We start from the raw sequence: 20,575 nt of genomic DNA, 5'->3' as shown, positions 1-20,575 counted from the left end.
AGTGAATGGACTTTGTAACATCTTTTCTACTTAGGTTTCTTTAAAGCTTTTTTTGAGGTCTTTGCCGAGTTCCAAACAACCGAGACGGCAGACCGTGCACCATTGTACAAGGACACACAAGGAGGGGCAGGGACTAAACCTTGCTGAACACCAGCCGTGGGTCGGGAACTGTGTCACTACACCCAGTCCCCACCACAGCTCTGGTAGATGGGTGATAGTACCCATTTCACAGACACAGAAAGTGAGGCTCAGAGACGCCCCCTTGCCCCGTGGCATATTGAGAACATGGTAGAAAAGGGATCACAACCCAAGTCTGTCTGATGGACAGCTCCTGCTCCTTCCGCTTCACAGAGCCCGGCTGCCCCTCCCCTCCCTGCTGAGTTTGTTGGTCTCAAATGAACTCAAATCCTCAAGCCCTGAAGTTTTTCTCAAGCTTCATCAGGCATCAGTTTCTCACAGTCTGAGAATCCAAAGGAAAAAGATCTGTAATTGACTTTTAAATATAATTTTGCACAAAAACTGTCACAGCAGTTTGCACAAAGTTCACTGCCTAAATTCCTCTCTCCCAACAAGGGCCCTGTTAATTACAAAGAAAAGACAAAGATTCAGGAAAACAGCAATTATCTTGATTAACTCATTGAGATGGAAATACGCTAAATAATTCAATTTTCCTCATTGCCCCATGGAAATCTCTTATACATTATTTAGCCAATACAGGGGTTTCTTTGTGAGAGTAAGTCTGTGCACTCAATTAGTTCCCAAGGTCATTGCCTCAGATCCCAGACCGACGGCTTACACATGACTGCAACCGTTACCCTCCACCACGCCGGAACCACGACTGCTTCCACCTCCACCAGAAAGCCTCCTTTGCTCCCGTTCCTTGTTGAGACATTCAGCCATCGCGGGTGTTGCATGAAGAAGGAAATATTTGTTTTAAGATGTATTGATTGAGTGGAAAGGCAGAGTTACAGAAAGAGATGGAGAGACAGAGAAAGAGTGAGAAAGCTCTTCCATCTGCTGGTTCACTCCCCCCAGTGGCTGTAACAACCAGCACTGGGCCAGGCTGAAGACAGGAGTTGGAACTCCATCCGGGTCTCCCCTGTGGGTGCAAGGGCACAAATACTTGGGCCATCTTCCACTGCCTTCCCAGGCACGTTAGCAGGGAGCTGGACAGGAAGTAAAACAGCCAGGACTCGAACTGGCACCCATATGGGATGGTAGCACCGTAGGCAGCACCTTTACTTGCTATGCCACAATGCCAGCCCCAAGGAAGTGTTAATCACTTTTTACACCAGGACATTTTGAATTCCAGAGAATCCACTTCAAGAAGAATTCTGGTCCTTGTTGGTGCAAACCAGAAATGGGAGATAAAAGCCCTAAAATAGAACAGGAAACTCACATAGTTGAGATCTACTGTGTGCCACACTCTTTCCTATTTAAGCTGCATGGCAACTTCAGATGGCAGGAAAAATCCACAGGATTTTTTTATATGAACAGAGACACAGAAATACTTGGCGAGCAATCCTAAGATCACCCGGTGAGTGTACAGCAGGGCCAGAGCACAAGCCCATGATCTTTCAGCTGCCCCCGCACGGTTCCCCTTTGTGGCCTACCTGTACACTAGAGGTCTGGTTCAGAGAGATAACCTAAAGTTCAAGTTTCAATGACATTTGTGTCTGACTCAGCTTAAGTGTTTACGGGACAGCTGGCCCAGTGGCTGTTATTTCAGGCACTGTTGGTCTTGATATCAGTAGCAGCAGAAATGTTGTTTGGAGATGAAAGGTAGTATAAGTAAGCTCATCAAAAGAGCAGCAGCAAGTCTTCATTGAATAGGTGAGAATCAGGGGTCAGGGAGAAGAACAGAATCGGGCATCAAGGCCAGGAGATCCAGGGAAGAAGTCAGGTCCCTGAAAATATTCCAGAATGAGCTAGAAAATGGCATGTGGAGTGAGCCACGGCCAAGTGGCTCAGCCTAGACTGGGAACAAAAGCCAAGGTGCCAGGTGCCTATTTTCAGTGGCTATTAGGCATGTGACTCACCCAGGTCTAAAGCAGTCCTCACCCTACCTTAGTTCTAGGCCATCATGAGAACTCCAAAAACTGAATAAATACTGCAGGTGAAAATGCGTGCAAATTCTGAGGCTGCCTAGGAGTGAAGCATGATGTCACTCAGTATCATGGTGTTTCTTAACAAGGATGTGGACAGATTTTGCCCATGGACCCTTGATCTAGTAGTGGATTTTCTACCTTAGCTCCATGAGGCAGCTTAGTAGATTCCAACCCAAATGTTTTACTATTAAAAAAGAAAAATAATTAGCCTAGGCTTACCTGTGGCGTGGGCTTTTACTGACACAAGTTGTAAGTTGGCTCTAATCAGTCCTCTTGTTGGATTAAATAATACGGCTAACATAAAGCACACACACTTCAGAGCAGTGTGGCTCAGAGTTCACAGCTGTAGGGAACCCAGCTCTCCCTCCCTCAGCACACAGGTCTGCTGCTGGGGAGCTTCAAGGGGTTCTGTGACGCCATCTTCCCCTCCACTGGGTGACCTCTTGACCTTCAGCCTGGGGTTCTGGTCACATGACATTGGGTGACTGAGAAAAATGGCCTGCTGCACGCAAGGCAGGTTCCAAAAGTGACTTGCTGTGTGGCCACCGTTTCACAGGTGGAAGTGGCTCTGGCCCCCTGTGGTCCCGTGTGATAGCCCCTATTAGATTTATGGTCACTTAACTACTGAGAAGCCCTTACAAAATTATCTCTGTATCAAGCTTAGAGCTTGCCACCTTGTAGGTGCTCAGTGAATATTTTATGAATGAAATGTAAATTCAGGAAGGAAGGGCTTATGATAAAGAAGGAAAGAAAAAATAAGCTATGAAGAGAATGTTAGATTCAAAGCCCAGCCTCAACACTTTGAGTGTTCCTGGCAGGACTTAGAATGCAACCCCAGTGGTTCAAATGGAGAGAGCTGGCTTCTTGTTATTGCTTGGAGACAGAAGGAAGATCCTCCCCAACCTGACTATGAAAATTAGTCAGACAAAGGGGTAACTTATGAGTTTTCCATAAACTCCTTCCCTGGGATCCTTGGGCAACCAAATCCAAATAGAAAGGACTCCTGCAGGAAGAGACAAGGTGTGCGCACAGCTTCACTTCCCTGGGCAGACACACCAGATACTGGGAAGAAGACTTCATCCAGCAAAGTTGGTGGATTTATGAAGGCTGACGGGAGAGTAGGAGGCCCTTGGAGGTTACAGAAACAGGGAGAGTCCACATCCTCTTCAGGATTTCTCTTCCCAAACACAATCAGGAATTTTCCCATGGGGAGGATAGAACAAGGTCTCAGAAAGTGTGCTGTGGGGTGGACCTGAGGGAAGGAAGCAGCACAAATGAAAAGAGGGGGTAACCACCATTGGGAGAGGAGCAGAAATAATGGGCTCAAAACAACAGCCTGAGGAGGGGCTGGAGTCAGGAAGAGACCACACACCTGAGTACTGAGGTTTCATCAGAACCGTGGAGAACTCTCCCATCGCCATCCACAGCCTGCTAGAAAGCTGAAAGCAACAGTGACCAAGAGGCTACTGCTGGGCAGGTCCAAAGGGGCCAGAGCATAGAAAGAGACACAAAGGGAGGACCTAAAGCTGAGAATGGGGTGGACGTTGAGAAAACAAGCAACAAAAGCCCTTTGGCAAACCACTCTCACACCCTCAACGCTAGGAATATAGAAGTCTGCAGTGTACCAAGGTTATCCATAGGAACTTCAAAGCTAGCCCAAATCCTAATTAAAGTAACACACACCCCTCCACTAAAGTCCTAGCAGAAGGAAATTCACACCCATTTCTAGGCATCAGCCTGTGCCTCAGTCTCTGCTGGGTTGCACAAGGTGCCACACTTTTAACTGAACATAAAAAGGGCAATACAAAGCAACACATTTCTGGGAGACAAAGGACTTGTCAGAACCCCATTCAGATATCACACAGATGTTGAAACTATCTTTCAGGGAATTTAAAATAACCATAATTATATTAAAGGCTCTAATGGAAAAGATGAACAATGGGCAAGATCAGATGGATAATTTCAGCAGAGAGAGGGAAGCTGTAAGAAAGAATGACATGGAAATACTAGAAATGAAAAACACCGACATAGAGATAAAGAGTACCTTTGATGGACTCATCACTTGATGACACAGCTGGACACAGCAGAGGAAGGAAGATAAGTCAGTGGAAACTACCCAAATTAAAACTAAAAGAGAAAATAGAAAAAAAAGCACAGAACAAGGCTATATTCAACATCTGTGGGACATTATAAAATGGTATGATTTACATGTAATTGAAATTCCAGGAAAAGAGAGGAAAAACAGGGCAGTAGAAATATTTGAAGATATTATAGCTGAGAATTATCCGTAGTTAATAATGGACACTAAGCCACAAATCTAGAATGCTCAGAAAACACCAACAAGAATAAACACATAAACATATGTGCACACATCGTCTTGGGTATATCATATTCAAAGTGCTGAATACAAAGGGAGAAAAGAATCATAAAGCAGCCAGAAAAAAAGGGGGGTCTTTTTTTTAGAATAGCCATTTTTTCAAGAAACATTTATTTATTTATTTATTTATTTGAAAGGCAGAGATACAGAGAGGCAGAGAGAGAAAGAGAGAGGTCTTCCATCCGCTGGTTCATTCCCCAAATGGCCGCAATGACCAGAGATACGCTGATCTAAAGCCAGGAGCCAGGAGCTTCTTCCAGGTCTCCCACGTGAGTGCAGGGGCCAGAGGACTTGAGCCATCTTCTACTGCTTTGCCAGGCCATAGCAGAGAGCTGGATTGGGAGAAGAGCAGCCGGGTCTCGAACCTGCGCCCATATGGGATGCTGGCACTGCAGGCGTGGGCTTTACCCGCTGCACCACAGCACCCACCAAAAAGGGGGTTTTTTAAAAGAGGAACAAAGAATCACAATAGATTTCTCATCAGAAACCATGCAAGTTAGAAGACAAAAGTGCTGAAAGAAAAAGAAAAAACTGTCCATCCAGATGTTACACTCACCAAAAGTATCTTTCCAATGAAGACATGTTAAGGGTAAGGGAACCAAGAGAAGATGCTGAGGTGCCCAGGAACTAAACATTAAGCAGCCATCACCAACCCTTAGGCTCAAGGGCAAGGTAGGGAGGAGCAGGAGGCTGCCACTGAAGCCCAGGAGGAGCTGTCACCATGAAGGAGAAGCCAGCTGACGGGAGCTAGAATTGCAGGTGGATACAGCTGACACCGGGGGTATGCCACTGAAGGGGAGAGGGTGTGAGAGAATCTCCTCACTGCCCATCTCTTGCCAATGCCTTCCATGGGCTTAACCTAACCATAAGTAAGCCAGCAAGGGTGCCCAGGTGACACAGCCTTCAGGGGCCAGCCTCTCTGTACACAGAGAAGGGCTGAGAGTAGATTGGAACGGGAAAACCAAGAAGAGCCAGCGCAGAGACTGGCTGGCTGTGCAAGTGGTAGCCAGGATTCAACCCAGGATCTGCCAATGCACGGTCACCCGTGAGAGGTCAGACCTACGGCGGTAGCATGGACTGAGTCCAGGGAATCCTGGGGACTGGAATTTGCTGTTAGAACTTATTGTACAGGATGTGGGCAGCAAGTACAAGTTTTCAAGGCAGAAACCAAAAAGTTGTCTGGCTCTGGCATAGTTTTGGAGTAGCTAAGGATACAGTGATGCCATCCATCACAAAGACCAGAGGCCACGGGGACCATTGGTGTGCCAGGGCTGTGACTTCTAACTTTCTCAGACGATGCGGTGTCCAGGTGGATGACAGTCTTGTGTGAAACCATCACAGATCAAAGTCACCCAAAGCAGATCTTTCTTTTGCGTCCAGCAGCAGTTTGGTGTCAGAGACGCAGCCTGACATTTTCCTCCGCCGCTGTGCGTAGCCAAGTGGCCTGAGATGAAGTGTGAGGAAGAAAGCCACTCAGCGTGTGTGAAGATGCCCTTTAACAGCCCCTGGCGAGCGCCAAGTCCCCAGAAACTGTATGAATCTTTTATGCATTTTCTTTCACTGTGCTCCAAAGATGCTTTGGGAAAATGGAGCAAAGCAAAATCCGAGGCAGGAGATAATGAGAAGCCATTCATCTGGTCCTCTGTATCCTTGCCCCGAAACTGGGGGAGGAAGGTGGCATTTTTGCCAAGTCGGTTACAGCAGAGGCAAAGCAACACATCTGGAAGATAAAACGGTCCATCTTCTTGACCCTCTAGAGCTTTGCAAACAGTTTCTTCTCTAACACAGCAAAGAACCTAAAGATTTTGACTTGCAGTAGCATCATTGTATGCACAGCTTGATGAAAGAATATGTTAAGGTCAGACATACCTGACTTGGAACTGATGCTCCTCTCCTAGCTGTGTGATCTTAAGCCAGTTACTTACCCTCTCTGAACCTCATCTCTACCATATGTGAAGTGTTGACAATAATGCCCATCTTGGAAGATGGTTCTGGGCTTGGTGCTAGATCCATAGAAGGTACTCTGTTAGCGAACTTCCCCTTCCTTAGATGCAAGGAAGGTTAAGTAAGTGAAGTTCATGGTTGCTCTCCATCCATGTCTTCAAATGAAATCTATAGTAATATCTACAATTTATCATTGTTCAACAAATATGTATAGAATATTTCTACGTGCTGGGTACTGAGAATACAGAAAAGGTTCCTGTCCTCATGGAGCTTGTATGCCAGCAGGAAGAGACAGACAGCAAGCAAGTAAACAAATGAAGATGAGACCATAAGCTAATGCAAAGAGCTGGGAGGACCTGCTGTTTTAGGGTTGTTGGTCGGCGAAGTTCTCACTGAAGGGAGAGTGTTTGAACTGAAACATGAATGATGAGAAGACCTGGCCATGCTAGCATCGGAGGGGACAGAGCTGTGCAAAGTGTGAGCACCCCAGCCTGGACAGAGCTTGGTATCTTGGACAGAAGCAGCCATGGTGGAACTCAGGAGATCCAGAGGAGTGAGGTGCGAGGTGAAGTCAGCAAGGCGGGCAGGGAAGAGTTGGTCGTGCGGTCATCCTTGGGTGCCATTCCTGAGCCGCTGGCCATGCCAAGTGCTGGGGCTGCAGCAGCGAGCATCGGAAGTTCCTGCCCTCAGCGAGGATAGCCGCCTGGGGTCCTGAAGGCCCTGGGAGGAGGCTTGCCTTTCATTATAGCTATGTTCCCTCTTTGGGTCTTCCTGGTATGAGGCAGGTCTTGTTATCCTCACTCATAGACAGGGAACAAAGGCTCCCTGCGGGGATGTTCTATAGCCCGCCTTAAATCACACAAGGGCTTGATGATTGGCAGACAGAACCATCAGCACCCACCGGAGCTTGGATTCACAGCCCAGCCCAGCCATCTCCAGAGGCCTCCCTGCATTCCTCTTGGTCAGAAGAAAGGAGAATTCACCAGGGCTGTGTACATTTCCCTGATTAAACCCGTGACACATGTGATTAAACCATTGTCCAGAAGTCACTGAGTCCATGAGGCAGCCGCCTGGAGTCCCGAGGGCACAGAGCTGCTTCGGGCTCCCTGCACCCTGCTGGGGCAGCCCTTGGCCACCCTGTGGCAGGGCAGAAAGAGTTACCCAGAGCACGTGCAGCAGCGGGCTCAGAGTCCTGTGCATGGGCGGCTCCTGTGCTGGCCACGCACAGTCAGAAGGAGCCATGTCTGCCGGGATAGCACATACGGATAAAGCAGCAGAGAGCCAGTGGCGTTTCTTGAGCTCTGGAAAGTACTGGAATGAATGAATAGGAGACAATGTCCTACAAATTGGTTGTGCTATTTGATGTTCACTTAATTAAGACATTCAGTCCTTCTAATGGAAGACGTGAGGAGTGGAAATTACTGGTTTGGGTCGTCTCATAGAAAATGAAAACCAGATCTTGAAGGCATGGGGCCTTTTTATTGTATCTTCTTCAGGCTCAATTTAATTATGCATTACAGGCTACCTTCAATAGTAATTACCATTGTCAGCCTCAATCCCAAATCTTCTGTCTGCCTTGGAGACCGAGACTCCCGGGAGGAGCCGATGGGGCTGCTGAAGCATCACTGAGTGCGAGAAGTTGGTGCTGTGTTTGTGCGTTCAGCACATGCTCTTCCCTGCCCGCTGTGTGTCAGCCTTCTGCCGGCTGGCGGGCAGTGGCGTGTGAATGAATGGCGGTCTGTCCGGCCCCTCAAGCCCCGTCCTGCGCTCATGCATTTGTTCAGCCAGCAGTCCCTGCCTGTTTCTCCACATCATCCCAGTGCCACGAATCCGAGGGGACCTGAGAGCCAGTCCTCCAGCGCCACCCTGCTGGCGGTGGCGGGATCCAGGCGGTGTGAATCCAAACTCCCAAGCTGGTGCTTTGACACCATAGGTGTGTCCTGACCTCAGGCGCCCACTGTCCCAAGAGGGGTACGGCTTGCACAGCAGCCCCGCAGCCCCAGGGAAGGAGTCTAGAACAGAAGTGGGCGCTGAGAGCCATGGGGAGAAGGGCAGGTGAGACCAGCAGGGCTTTAAGAGGTGGCATTGGACTAAGGCCTTGTTAGAGGTGGTATTGAAGCGACACCTGACCCCTCATCCCTAACCACTCCATGAATTCTCTGTAAGACTAAAACTGCTCTGTGAGTGTTGTGTGTGGTATAATAAGACCTTGCTTATGTGGTCAGGTCAGGAAATTAATTAGCTTGAGTAACCATCTGTGGATAAAGAGTATACACCAAGGCAACAGGTGCTCAAGGAATCAGACTTGCGCAGCATACCCGTCCTGTCCTGTTCAACTTGGACTGAAACAGACCTCTCTGTGGACTTGAAGGAAGGCTCAGGGAGCCAGCGTTCTGGTGGCCGCCTCCCATATGGGAGCGCCTGGATTGAGTCTGGGCTCCTCTACTGCAAAACAGTGTCCCACTACCGCGCCTGGAAAGGCAGCAGGTGGTGGCTCCAGTACTTGGGTCCCTGCCACCCTCAGGAGAGACCCGGAAAGAGTACCAGGTTCTTGGCTTCGGCCCTGACCGAGCTGTTGTCAGCATCTGGTGAATGAAGCCATCAGTGTAGGGTCTCTCCCTCTGCCTCTCCCCTGCCCACTGTCACTCTACCTTTCAAATAAACAGATCTCTTTTTCTAAAAAAAAAAAAATATATATATATATATATGGCTCAGGATCTACCAGGACTCAGAATAATCATGAACCAGAGGTATAATTAAGATGGCCAGGGTTGGCCGGCGCCGCGGCTCACTAGGCTAATCCTCCGCCTGTGTCACCGGCAACCCGGGTTCTAGTCCCGGTTGGGGTGCTGGATTCTGTCCCGGTTCTCCTCTTCCAGTCCAGCTCTCTGCTGTGGCCTGGCAGTGCAGTGGAGGATGGCCCAGGTCCTAGGGCCCTGCACCAACATGGGAGACCAGGAGGAAGCACCTGGCTCCTGGCTTCGGATCAGAGCAGAGCGCCAGCACGGCCACTTGGGGGGTGAACCAATGGAAAAAGGAAGACCTTTCTCTCTGTCTCTCTCTCTCACTATCTAACTCTGCCTGTCAAAAATAAATAAATAAATAAATAAGATGACCAGGGCAAAATTAGTCTGTAAGATCTTGATTTTTAGCTCATAAACTTGAGACACCCTAGTAGTATTTTGCTGAAAAGGCCTGGAAATGCTAACAGTAGCTTGTACTGTAAGCAAAACTCTCCTATAAATGCCAGTTATGTAAAAGGCCCACTTCCCCAAGACAGCCATGTTCAAGAGCTTTGCACAGGGGCCAGCACTGTGAGATAGCAGGTAAAGCTGCTACCTGCAACACCAGCATCCCCTGTGGGCGCTGGTGCGAGTCCTGGCTGTTCCACTTCCAATCCAGCTCCCTGCTACTGGCCTGAGACAAGCGAAGATTGCCTGAGTGTTTGGGCTCCTGCACCCAGATGGAGCCCCTGGCTCCTGGCTTCTGCCTGGTCCAGCCCTGGCCATTGTAGCCATCTGGGGAATGAACCAGCTGATGGAAGACCTTTCTCTCTGTGTCGCTCCCTTTCTCTGTTACTCTGACTTTCAAATAAATCTTAAAAAAAAAAAAAGAGCTCTGCACAGCATGACAAGTTGCTACAGCTCTCTGCTGACTATGAAAAGCATCCTTGTTTAGTACAGAAAATCATAGAACTATAAAATACAGATTAAGCTATAAAATCACCTGCAATTCTGCCTCCCAGAAAAAGCCACGGTAAACATTTTTGTGAATTTCCTGCCCGTTTGAACATTTCCTTGGAGGCATCAGGTAATGACTCAAGTACTTGGGTCCCTGCCACCCATATGGGCGACCTGGATTGGGTTCCTAGTTCCTGGCTTCAGCCTGGCCCAGCCCAGTCTATCCCAGCATGTGAGGAGTAAACCACTGAATCAAAGAGCTTTCTCTCTTTCCTCCTTCCCCTTTGTCCCTTCCAAATAAATAAAATAAATCTTTATTGAAAGACAATTACCATCACCTTTAATGCGGCAAAGCATACCGAAGATTGCTATGCTGAGGGTAGGTGCCTATGCAGGCACAGACCACGTGGGCCGATGGCCAATGTGCAGCACACTGTGTGACCTTGGCGGGAAATTGCTCAGCAGAACTCCTAGTCTCCCCTGAATTGCAGAACCAGGAGTCCCAGCAAGACGCCAGGCCCGGCTGAAGGAGGACAAGAACCAGAGCAGAGCTGAACCCTCGCACCCGTCATTTTACCTTTGTTAAAGCACCATAGGGACCCAGAGGCCAGCTTTGCCCCAGAAGCAAATGGGCCATAAAAATAGCCCAGTGGGGAGCCCCAGACATTCAAGGGTACTCCCAAAAACTCATGGCAAAATGGAATTTAAAAGTGTTTATTTTGCTACAAGACTTTTTTTTTAAATCCATGCACAATTTTTCAAACTACATATTTTTCCTGAACTTCATGAAGACCCCTTGTGTGCGTGGGTTTCAGAATTTTCTGCATCAAAATAATCTTTCAATTCTATTTTGCCGTGAGTTTTTGGAAATTCCCTCACATACGCTGCACTCCACACCGCTACCTTGCATGTGAGCAGAAGCCAGAAATACTGACGTGTCAATGGAGCACTTTTCTCCATTGACACACGCGTCCAAAAAGGGTACCCATGCCTGCCTCTCTATACTCCAGCCTCCCCTAATTCAAGAGGGTGATTTAAATGTTGGGCAGCCTGCCTCCTGCTGTGGGATGGAGAGAGGCCAGTGGAGGTGGGGGAGCAGAAAGATCTGAGTTTGGATTTTGATTCTGTCACCCTTATCAGCTGTGTGACCCTGCACAGGTGACTTCGCTTCTCTGAGCCACAGTTTCTGAGACTTCTCCTAAAAGGAGTTGACCGTCATCCCTCCGTGTCCTCGGCGGACTAGTTCAGGAGCCCCCAAGGATGTCATGATCTACAGAGCCTCAAATCCCTTACATAAAATGGTCTAGTATTTTCGTATAAGTGACACACACCCTCCCATATACTGCACTTTAAGTCACCAATAGAGTTTCTGTAATTCCTGAGACAGTGTAAATGCTATGTAAACAGTTGTCACATTGTCACAGTGTAGGGAGTTAGGACAAGAGCAAAGTCTGCCCAGGGATTACAGGCACAATTACTTTGATCCACATGTTTTCAGTCCACAGTTGGTTGACCTTGCAGACACGGAAGCAGCAGGTGTGGGGGGTGCCTACCCTTTTAGATGGGAAAATGTAGTGAGGATGACATAAAAGAACACATGAGAAGCAACTAGTAGCATGCCCAGCACACTGTTGGTGCACAGTGATGGTAGGCACTTCTCTGTCCTCAGGGGGATGATCAAGATTCATTTGGGATGCTTTGGAAAGCCCATGCCACAGTGAAGCTGTGGACGCTGGGAGCCACAGGTGTAACGGTGATTGCTGCAGCTGTGGAAACTGGGAGGGCGGGGTCACAAGAATTCCCCTTCCAGCCCGAGTCCTGTCTTCAATTTAGAGGCTTTGCCCAGGATCTGGAGCATCCAGTCTCTGGTGTTTGTCAAGAAACGCCTCTAGAACGAGTTCTGGGGGAGTGTGCAGAGCGTGTTGAAGCATGGGGTTTGACTACAGCACTTCTGGTCCGTGGTCTCATTATGCACCCCTGCCATCTCCCCCCTCCCCCACCCCTGTTCTCTTCCCCTTCCTTGGTGGGGGAATTCTAGTCTGCTTCTCACAATAATCCGGGCAGGGGGCTGTGTCCACCGTTTGAATCAGGAAAGAAAGATTCAAGAGGGGTACAGCATGGTCCTGCAATCAGGTATCAGCAGGTAGAATCAGACTCTGCAAACTCTGTGTCCAGCCCGAGCAGGAGACGCAGGAGACAGGAGGGGAAAAGGACCTGACCAGAAAGGAAAGCCAAACACGCCAAAACCATGGCAGAATGCGCCGCGTTCCCGCCGTGGCACCTTGCTATTGCCGACACTCAGTGCTACCCCTCGGTTTCCAGGTACGACAGCTTTGGCCGCCTGACAAACGTGACCTTCCCCACCGGCCAGGTGAGCAGTTTCCGAAGTGATACAGACAGCTCCGTACACGTGCAGGTAGAGACCTCCAGCAAGGATGACGTCACCATAACCACCAACCTGTCGGCTTCGGGTGCCTTCTACACACTGCTGCAAGGTGAGCCGTGTGGGGGTCTGGGAGGCAGAGGGCAGGGACAACGCTCTTGGAGGAGGATGACGGGGAAAGCAAGCATCTGCAGGAGCTGCCCAGGAACCGGCACGCGTTGCACCTGCTTTCTCCCTGCATTGCCACCTCATTCACAACACGCACCAGCCTGAGTCCTGGGGCTTCTCTGCAGAAGCTTCAGTGCAGTCTCCATTGTCCCATCCCATTATCATCAGAACAAAGGGGAGAGAACCCATTAGCTGCTAATCCAGGTGACCTTCCCGTCTGGCCATTCTGCCAGCTCTTGGAGCAAAAGGCTTGTGCTCAGGCTGGGGCCGGTGAGGACGAAGGGCAGAAGTGATTACACCTGATTACGAAAAGGACTTGGGCAGGGGCAGGTCCTTCCTGAAGCGCAGGTGAGGTGTGTGCCCCTGCTCGGAATCCACAGAAAAGAGACGCCCTCCGCTTCCATCCACGCATCCTGGTGTCTTTTAGCGTTGGGCGAATCACGGTGGTGACATCTTGCTGTGACGGGTCTGCCTCCGTTGTTCTTATGGGGCACAGTGAGGCAGAGCAGGGTTTGCAAGCAAGAACTAAGCCATCCCTGCAGCCAGTCTTCCTATCTGCCAGGTGGCTCCTTGCACTCCTAAAGGCTTTGGCCCAGAGCAGGCACAGGACACTGGGCTGGGAGCCAGCGGCCCCAGTTCTAGCTCTGACTCCGCTGCCATAGCCCCCACTGTGGCCCTCGGTATTTTTCTTTGGGGAAAGCAAACAGGCTGAAGCTGTGTGAAACAGTGGGGCTGGTCCAAAGAGCAGGCGTTCTGGGTAGACCCGGGGCCCCTGTGCCGATCCCTCCCAGTGTGCGTTGCATGGAATCACTCCTCTTCTTGGAGCCTCAGTTTCTGCGTCTGGAAAATGGGGCTGAATCGGATGTGGGCACTTCAAAAAGTCGGCCCCACGATTTGCATGTACAAATTCCAGCAGCCACAGATAGACCACATGCAAAAGACGCGTGCCTGTACGGAGTACACGCAGACATTTTTCTTGTCATCATTCCCTAAACAGTACAGTGTAACAACCATGAGGAAACTTAAAAGTTCACCAAAAAAATAGAATTAAAAAATATACATGCACCCTGCCATGAAAAATATTGAAATCCATGCATAATTTTATCATTAGCTAATTTTCCATAAACTTTTTGAAGACCCCTCGTAATAGCTGCCTCCTCGGGCTACTCAGACAATCCATTGGGCCACACAGGTAAAGTGCCCAGCACGTGTCAGGCCAGTGGCACTGCTCAATAAGTACCTATCAGATTGATTAAGTAATCAATTAACTAGCAAGCAGTTTGATTTGCCATGCGGAAACAAGGTACACGCTTACCCACCACCCCTTGGATACCCTTATGTAGTCTTTCAGAGAACTCGAAGAATGAATGGGGTTCACAGAGAAAGTAGAACCAAGTCCTGGACTCCTTCCTCACCGTGCACCTGCAGGAGTGGGCTGGGATGCACTCCAGGAATGCGTACAGGGTCTTGGTCAAACACAGGAGCCACTTGCCAGCCTGCCAGGGTCCTGCCCGGCCAAGGACAGCAGAGTCACTAATATCCTTGGCATCTTGTCCTCGGGGTCTGTTTTCTTCCCTGGAGTTCAAAAACATCTCACCCATCCACTCCATCCTGCCAAACTGGCTGCTGGTCTTTCTCTCAAAGGGGGTGCAGGCGGTCTTACATTTGGACAGCTCTTTTTTTCTTGTTAATCCCCAAGTGCCACATTCCTCAGCTTTAAAATGTGCCAGCAGTTTAATAACAGCTTTTCAGGTTGAGGGGGAAAACAGAGTAGATTGTAAGGCACCATCCAGTTTCACAAACACTAAGAAGTGAAGAGGAAAAGCCCATCTTGGAGCCAGCAAACACAGTACCTGACTTTTCCTCCTTGGCACCTCTGCAAGACCCCTTTCTTTCTTGTGCACCTGGCCTGGCTGCCGAGCTCCGGGGCCACCTCTGCGGAGTCTCTGTGAAAAGCTCTTCGGTTTCATCTTATGCCTGAACTACGGGAAGTGATAAGAAGTGGCTACTAATGAGCCGCGGCCGTGGGAAGTCACAGCCTGCGTTAGATGGGCGCCGTTGGCCACGGGGCTCTGCAGATGCTGCTGCATCCGCAGTCGCCGGTAATGGACGCATGTGGATTCAGCAAGCAGCGGCTTGGAGGGAGAAATTGACACAGGCTCTTTCACTCTGCAAAGCAAGTAAAAGGGAGATTGTCTGGGAATAACGCATGGCAAGGTTGAGACAGATTTTAGAAGGGTGTGTGTGAGAGAGAGAGAAGGGGAGAGGGAGGGAGGCAGAGGGGAGGGAATAAGAGGGAGGAGCCCGGTTGGTGCCATTCTAGCAGGGAAGATTGGGTAAGGGTTTCCCGGGAAAGCTACAACCTAACTGCTTTGCATAGCCTGGAACATATCTCGTTCAATCCAGCAAATATTCACTGAGCACATACACTCAAAAAATAATAATCGCTAACATTTTGGGGCACTTACTAACTACAAAGTCTTTTTTTTTAGCATCTTCCATTCATAGACCTATTTAATTCTCACAGCAAGCCTTCAAGGCCGGTGTCTCTCCTACCTCTGTTTTCAGTGAAGGCAATGCGGGTTCAGTAGCCTGTCCCAAGTCACAGCTAAAAGGCTCTTTGGCTCCAAATAGGCTCTCAGACTCACTCTTTTAACTGCTTACCTAAAAGTAGTAAGAGCCTTTATTTGTTAAAGGACCATGATCAGTACTAGAAAAGCTCACCGTGGCCGGTGTGTGAAATGGGGTGGTAGAGATAGGAGAGACAAGAGCTACGCGTGACAGCGAGTGACACAGTGCCAGGTGTGTCAAGCTTGTGCTGGCTGCCTCACTTAGGGCTTCCTGAAAGCCAGGTGCAGCTCTTAGCTCTTCCTACCAGTTATTCACTAGAGACGCTGGCACCCCTATAGAAAGTCATTGTGCAAGGGCACGGGTATGATCCCCAGTGCACAGGCCAAGCAACAGGGCCAGGCCACGGTCTGAGAGCTGGAACTTGAACCTGCGCAGCATGGCTCCAGAGGCCGTGTTTTTGATGCCTGGGCAGTAGTGCCTCTCACAGGCCGCGCTTGGGTATTTGAGATTTGTTGGGTAATGCTTCTCCAGTGCAAGACCCCTGATGAGGCCCACGTCGCTGCTAAGGAGCACATAGGAGACAGTAGCATGTCTTCCAGCCAGACGAGCAAGGAAGCTTCTGGAAAGCGGTGAGGTTTGCACAAAGCCTTGAAGGAAGGACTTGAGTGAGCATTTGCCCAGGCGAGGGGCGGTGGGGACAGAGGGTGCAGTGACGAAGGGTGACAGCAGAGAGCTCAGCCAGACTCCGAGGCCTGGTTCCTACCTCCAGACGAGAACTCCATGTCCCCAGACTCTTCTGGCTAAGATCCAAATGAAAATGTTTTCATCATATTTAAATGTTCAAATCAGATGTGTTTTTAAATCATCATATGTACAGGACAAGCATATAAAATATATGCAGTTTATATGTATTTTCTGTGTGTGTGTGTATATATATATATATATATATAATAAACAGACACAGTGGGGAGGGCATTCTGTCAGTGACTTAAACACTGGAGCTGTTTTTCACCTTGTTACACGTTTTTACGTCATTACCCTAGGGTATATCAAGAGCCTTAGAAACATTCAACCCTTGACTCCAATAATCCCACTTTCAGAGGCCTAATTTGGTTAAATAATACAAAATGAAGACATCAACTTATCCTTGAAAAAACACTATAATTTAGCTATCATTCACATACTATAAAGCTCAGTGACTGTTAGTATATTTACAAAGTTGTGTAACCAACACCACTTTCTAATTCTGGACCCTTTCTATGACCCAGAAAGAAATCCCACACCCCGTTCGCCCTCTCTCCTCATCCACCCTTGGCCCTGGCAGCCACCAACCTGCTTTGTGTCCCTGTGGAGTGACCTATTCTGGACACATCCTGTAAATGGACTCATAAAACAGGGGGCCTTTCTGTCTGATTCTTACCCTAGTGTAATGTTTAAAATGCATTTACTTGTAATGTGGATTGTGATTGTGTAAAACTAGAAATAAACTAGATATCTGTTTAAGGCTTGGTTTAATAGAGTATGTCTATACAATAGAATACTATTCAGTCATGAAAGTACATTTTTATGAAAAATATTTAATGACAGTATAATACATTGACCAATGGGATACTCCATTAACCACTACATTAAGCTATAAATGCTTTGGGAAATATCCTAAAAACCGTAAGCCAATAAAACACCTCCAGGAAGCTTTTGAGGGGTACTGAGGTTATAGATCTCCATATACCAGGGATCTTCCAGAAGTTCATGGAAAATGTGTCTTATGAAAAAAAAAAAAAAAAAAAAAAAAGCATGGGTTTCAATTGATGCTTCAAAATCCACTTATCCTGTAATTCTTTTTCTACAAACTGCATGAAGTACCCTTGTAGGTTCCTGGTCTTCTTCAGGGGTAGCATCTTGCTTCTGTAGTTAGAAAGGACAAGATTTCAAATGCACACCACTGCCCCCATCCCAGTGCCTCCTGAGCAGTCTTTGTGTCTCCTGTCCCTCAGACCAAGTCCGCAACAGCTACTACATCGGGGCCGATGGCTCCCTGCGGCTGCTGCTGGCCAATGGCATGGAGGTGGCCCTGCAGACCGAGCCACACCTGCTGGCGGGCACCGTGAACCCTACCGTGGGCAAGAGGAACGTCACCCTGCCCATCGACAATGGCCTTAACCTGGTGGAGTGGCGGCAGCGCAAGGAGCAGGCTCGGGGCCAGGTCACTGTCTTCGGGCGCCGGCTGCGGGTGAGCGAGGCCTCTGGAGGCGGCTGCATCCCTGGGGGGGGGGGGGGGGGGGGGGGGCGGGGGGGGCATGGGGGATTGAGGGGACAGGCCTGGAGAACTGAACTCTGCTTCTGAGACTCTCCCTGGGACCTCAGTTCCCGCCTCTGAAAAGGGAGACACCTGAACACCAGAAGCCGGGGAGTAAGAGCTCGGGGGTATCTTTTCAGTTTCACCTTCTAGAAAGATCGTCGGCCGTGGTGTTAGCCCAGTCTGGGCCGAGTTTCCCATTCCTCTTCATCCCCAAGTGAACTCGGGCAAGTCCAGGCCAATGAGACCGATTTCACCAGCTGACACCGGGATGACAGGCACCACATACAGTGTCTCACACCAAGAGCCTTGTGTGCTAGCTGCTCCGGTCATTGCTACGGCTGTGATTGTTGCCACCGTGGCTGGGCTGGGCTGCCCTGAGCCACGGTCTCGCCCTTCCTCGGCACAGCCTCGGCTGCTAATGGAGTGCCAGGGCCTCTCCAAGGCTCCCATTGCCTGGGTCTGGCCCCGCGGCCTGGCATTTCAGAGCACTTGTCAAGATGTCAGATCCTGAAGCAGGGGCCGCTCTGCCTCATTTCTCATGTTCCTGTGGACGGCGGCCTCTGCTCCAGTTTCTTTTCTGGCTTTTTTATTTTTTTAAGATTTTGTTGTTGTTGTTCTTGTTTTTTGAAAGTGAAATTACAGAGCGAGAGATTGAGATCTCCCATCTGCTGGTTCACTTCCCAAATGGCCACAATGGCCAGGGCTGGGCCAAGCCAAAGCCAGGAACCCAGATCTCCATCCAGGTCTCCCATATGGCTGCGGGAGCCCAAGCACTTGGGCCATCTTCTGCTGCTTTCCCAGGGGCATTAGCAGGGAACCGGCTCAGAAGTGGAGCCGCCGGGACTCGAACTGATGCTATCGGGGATGCCAGCCAGCATCATGGGTGCTGGCTTAACCAGCTGTGGCACAGCACCAGCCCAGCACCCAGCTTCCTTTCCCTCTAGCTTCAGAAGAGCAGGTGGCAGGCAGAATGAAAGCCATGACTTGGGCTGGCTTGTGGTGTGCGTCTTACATACGCCAGGTGCCCAGCAGCCCTCGCTGAGCTGAGGTGCAGCACGGTGCTGAGCTAGGTGTGCCCTACATTCTCACAGCCACAGGAACATCCTCGTAGCAACCCAGCCCCACACCCCTGAGTTCCTTCCTCCTTCAGGAGAGAAAGTTCACCTGAGCCCCTCTTTTGTGCACAAGGCAACCACAGTCCAGAGAGGGTAGGAGTTTTTCCAGAGTCACACAGCTAAGCAGCAGTAAAGACGAGAAAATAGAGCCACAGCAGACCTAGAAATGTGAAGTGGCTTATCCACTTCCACACCACCAGGACCCAGAAAGCCAGGCTGGCTCTGCTTCCTGAACAGCCAGGAGCGGTGCCAAGGACTCTGGCAGTGGAGAAAACAGCCTCCCATGAGCTCCCTAGAAGGCTTGGCCATCTCTGTCCTCTGTGGCCTGCCACCATCCATGGCCTCGCTGAGCGCCCTGTCTGGATTCTCAGCACCCATGAGGCAGGGTGCTGACCGGGGACTTTGGCCTGGCTTGCATTCCTGCTGTGCCGCCTGTGTAGCCCTGAGCTCCTTCTCTGAGCCCGAGGCTCCTCTGCAGAAACCACCTAAGACGTTCAGAGTGCCTGGCCCGGCGCCACTGCCGGCTGCCGGTGCTCCACCAACGACACCCGTGAGTTCCAGTAGGATTTCCTCTCTGCAGCCTGAAGCGGACTCCAAGTTCCGCAGGGTTTCATCGGTCCCTCGCCCAGCCTGAGACCGATGATGTGCTAGACGGGTGGCCACATCTCCACGGCCTCCCAAGATAAATGACCACCCACGGTGGCAGCATGTGGAATTAGAACGAGAGCCGAGCGTGCCTTCCCCTAATGGAGCTCATTTTTTATACAGCTAGGAACTTTTTTAATAAAGAAAGATGTAAAATAATCTCATTGCCGCCACGGCCGAACACAGGAAGCATTAGGCGATTCCCCAGTGAGCTGCTTAATTCAATTTTATTAATTTTGCCATGGAGGTGCAGCTCTCCTTAACTTGGGGTCCTCCAGGGGGTGAGGGGCAGTGGCACCGCCTGGGAAGGATGGGAGGCTTTGGGGGCCCCCGGCACTATTGCTGGTGCAGCCCCTCGCTCTCCCTTTGCCTGCTCTGCAAAAAACACAGCTTCAGCCTGCGCCACCTCTGATTTGTCCCTGGAATTGTCTGCCACCCTGTCTGTGCTTCTGCAATTGTGTTTGATGACCCCAGGCTTCTCTGAGCAGATCAGTCACCACTAACCTCGTCATCTCCTCACCATCGTCAGCAATCCGTATCCTCAAGGCCTGAGAGTTTGTACGGGGAGGAGGAGGAGACACGCAGCTCTCTCCCTCTGAGAAGGGGCTTGACCGTTGGCTCTCACTTCCAGGAAATGATTGTCATTTATGTGGCGCCTTCTGCATGCTTCGTTCTCTGCTAGGTGGTGCATTCAAGTTTCTTCAGCCTTTCAAAGCCCATCAGTTCACACAGGGAGAAACTGAGATGCAGGGGAGGGCAGGCACTGCCCACAGTCTCAAGGAACAGCTGCTCATGGGAGTGGGGAGGGGAACTGGAATCCCGACCTTAATACTGAGGCTAGCACCCTTTTCATTTCCAACCAGACAGGCCCCCAGGGCTCTTTCATTGCATCCGGCCTCACGTGCCCTTCTGCTTCATGTGAATGAATTCTCTGCTTTCCTCTTGGGTCTTCTTTACGACTTGTCAGACTTAAGCAGTGGGGAGCCATTGTTGTGCCATAGCTGGTAAAGCTGCCACCTGTAGTGCCAGCATCCCATATGGGCACTGTTTCAAGTCCCAGCTGTTCTACTTCCAATCCAGCGCCTTGTTAATGTACCTGGGAAAAGCAGTGGAGGATGACCCAAGTGCTTGGACCCCTGCCACCCACATAGGAGACCCAGAAGAAGTTCCTGGCTCCTGGCTTTGGCCTGGCCCCGCCCCAGCCATTGTGGCCATCTGAGGAGTGAACCACCAAAAGGAAGACCTCTCTCTCTCTCTCTAACTCTGCCTTTCAAATAAACAAAAT

At 49.9% G+C, this 20,575-nt stretch overlaps 1 protein-coding gene across 32 annotated transcripts in view; it reads left to right on the top strand.

Annotated features, from left to right (window-relative positions):
* Positions 1–20,575, top strand: part of TENM4 (teneurin transmembrane protein 4) — a 2,118,216-nt gene that overhangs the window by 2,077,898 nt on the left and 19,743 nt on the right. For all 32 annotated transcript variants that reach the window (XM_051821885.2, XM_051821866.2, XM_051821785.2 and 29 more), the window contains 2 exons: positions 12,432–12,604; positions 17,226–17,461. In XM_051821885.2, the coding sequence (XP_051677845.2) occupies positions 12,432–12,604; positions 17,226–17,461 (409 nt within the window). The remainder of the gene's footprint in view (positions 1–12,431; positions 12,605–17,225; positions 17,462–20,575) is intronic.

The sequence above is a fragment of the Oryctolagus cuniculus genome, chromosome 1 (genome assembly GCF_964237555.1).
Source record: "Oryctolagus cuniculus chromosome 1, mOryCun1.1, whole genome shotgun sequence".
Taxonomy (NCBI): Eukaryota; Metazoa; Chordata; class Mammalia; order Lagomorpha; family Leporidae; genus Oryctolagus; species Oryctolagus cuniculus.
Note: the sequence above shows the minus strand (reverse complement) of the source record. Positions and strands in the feature narration are given on the sequence as shown.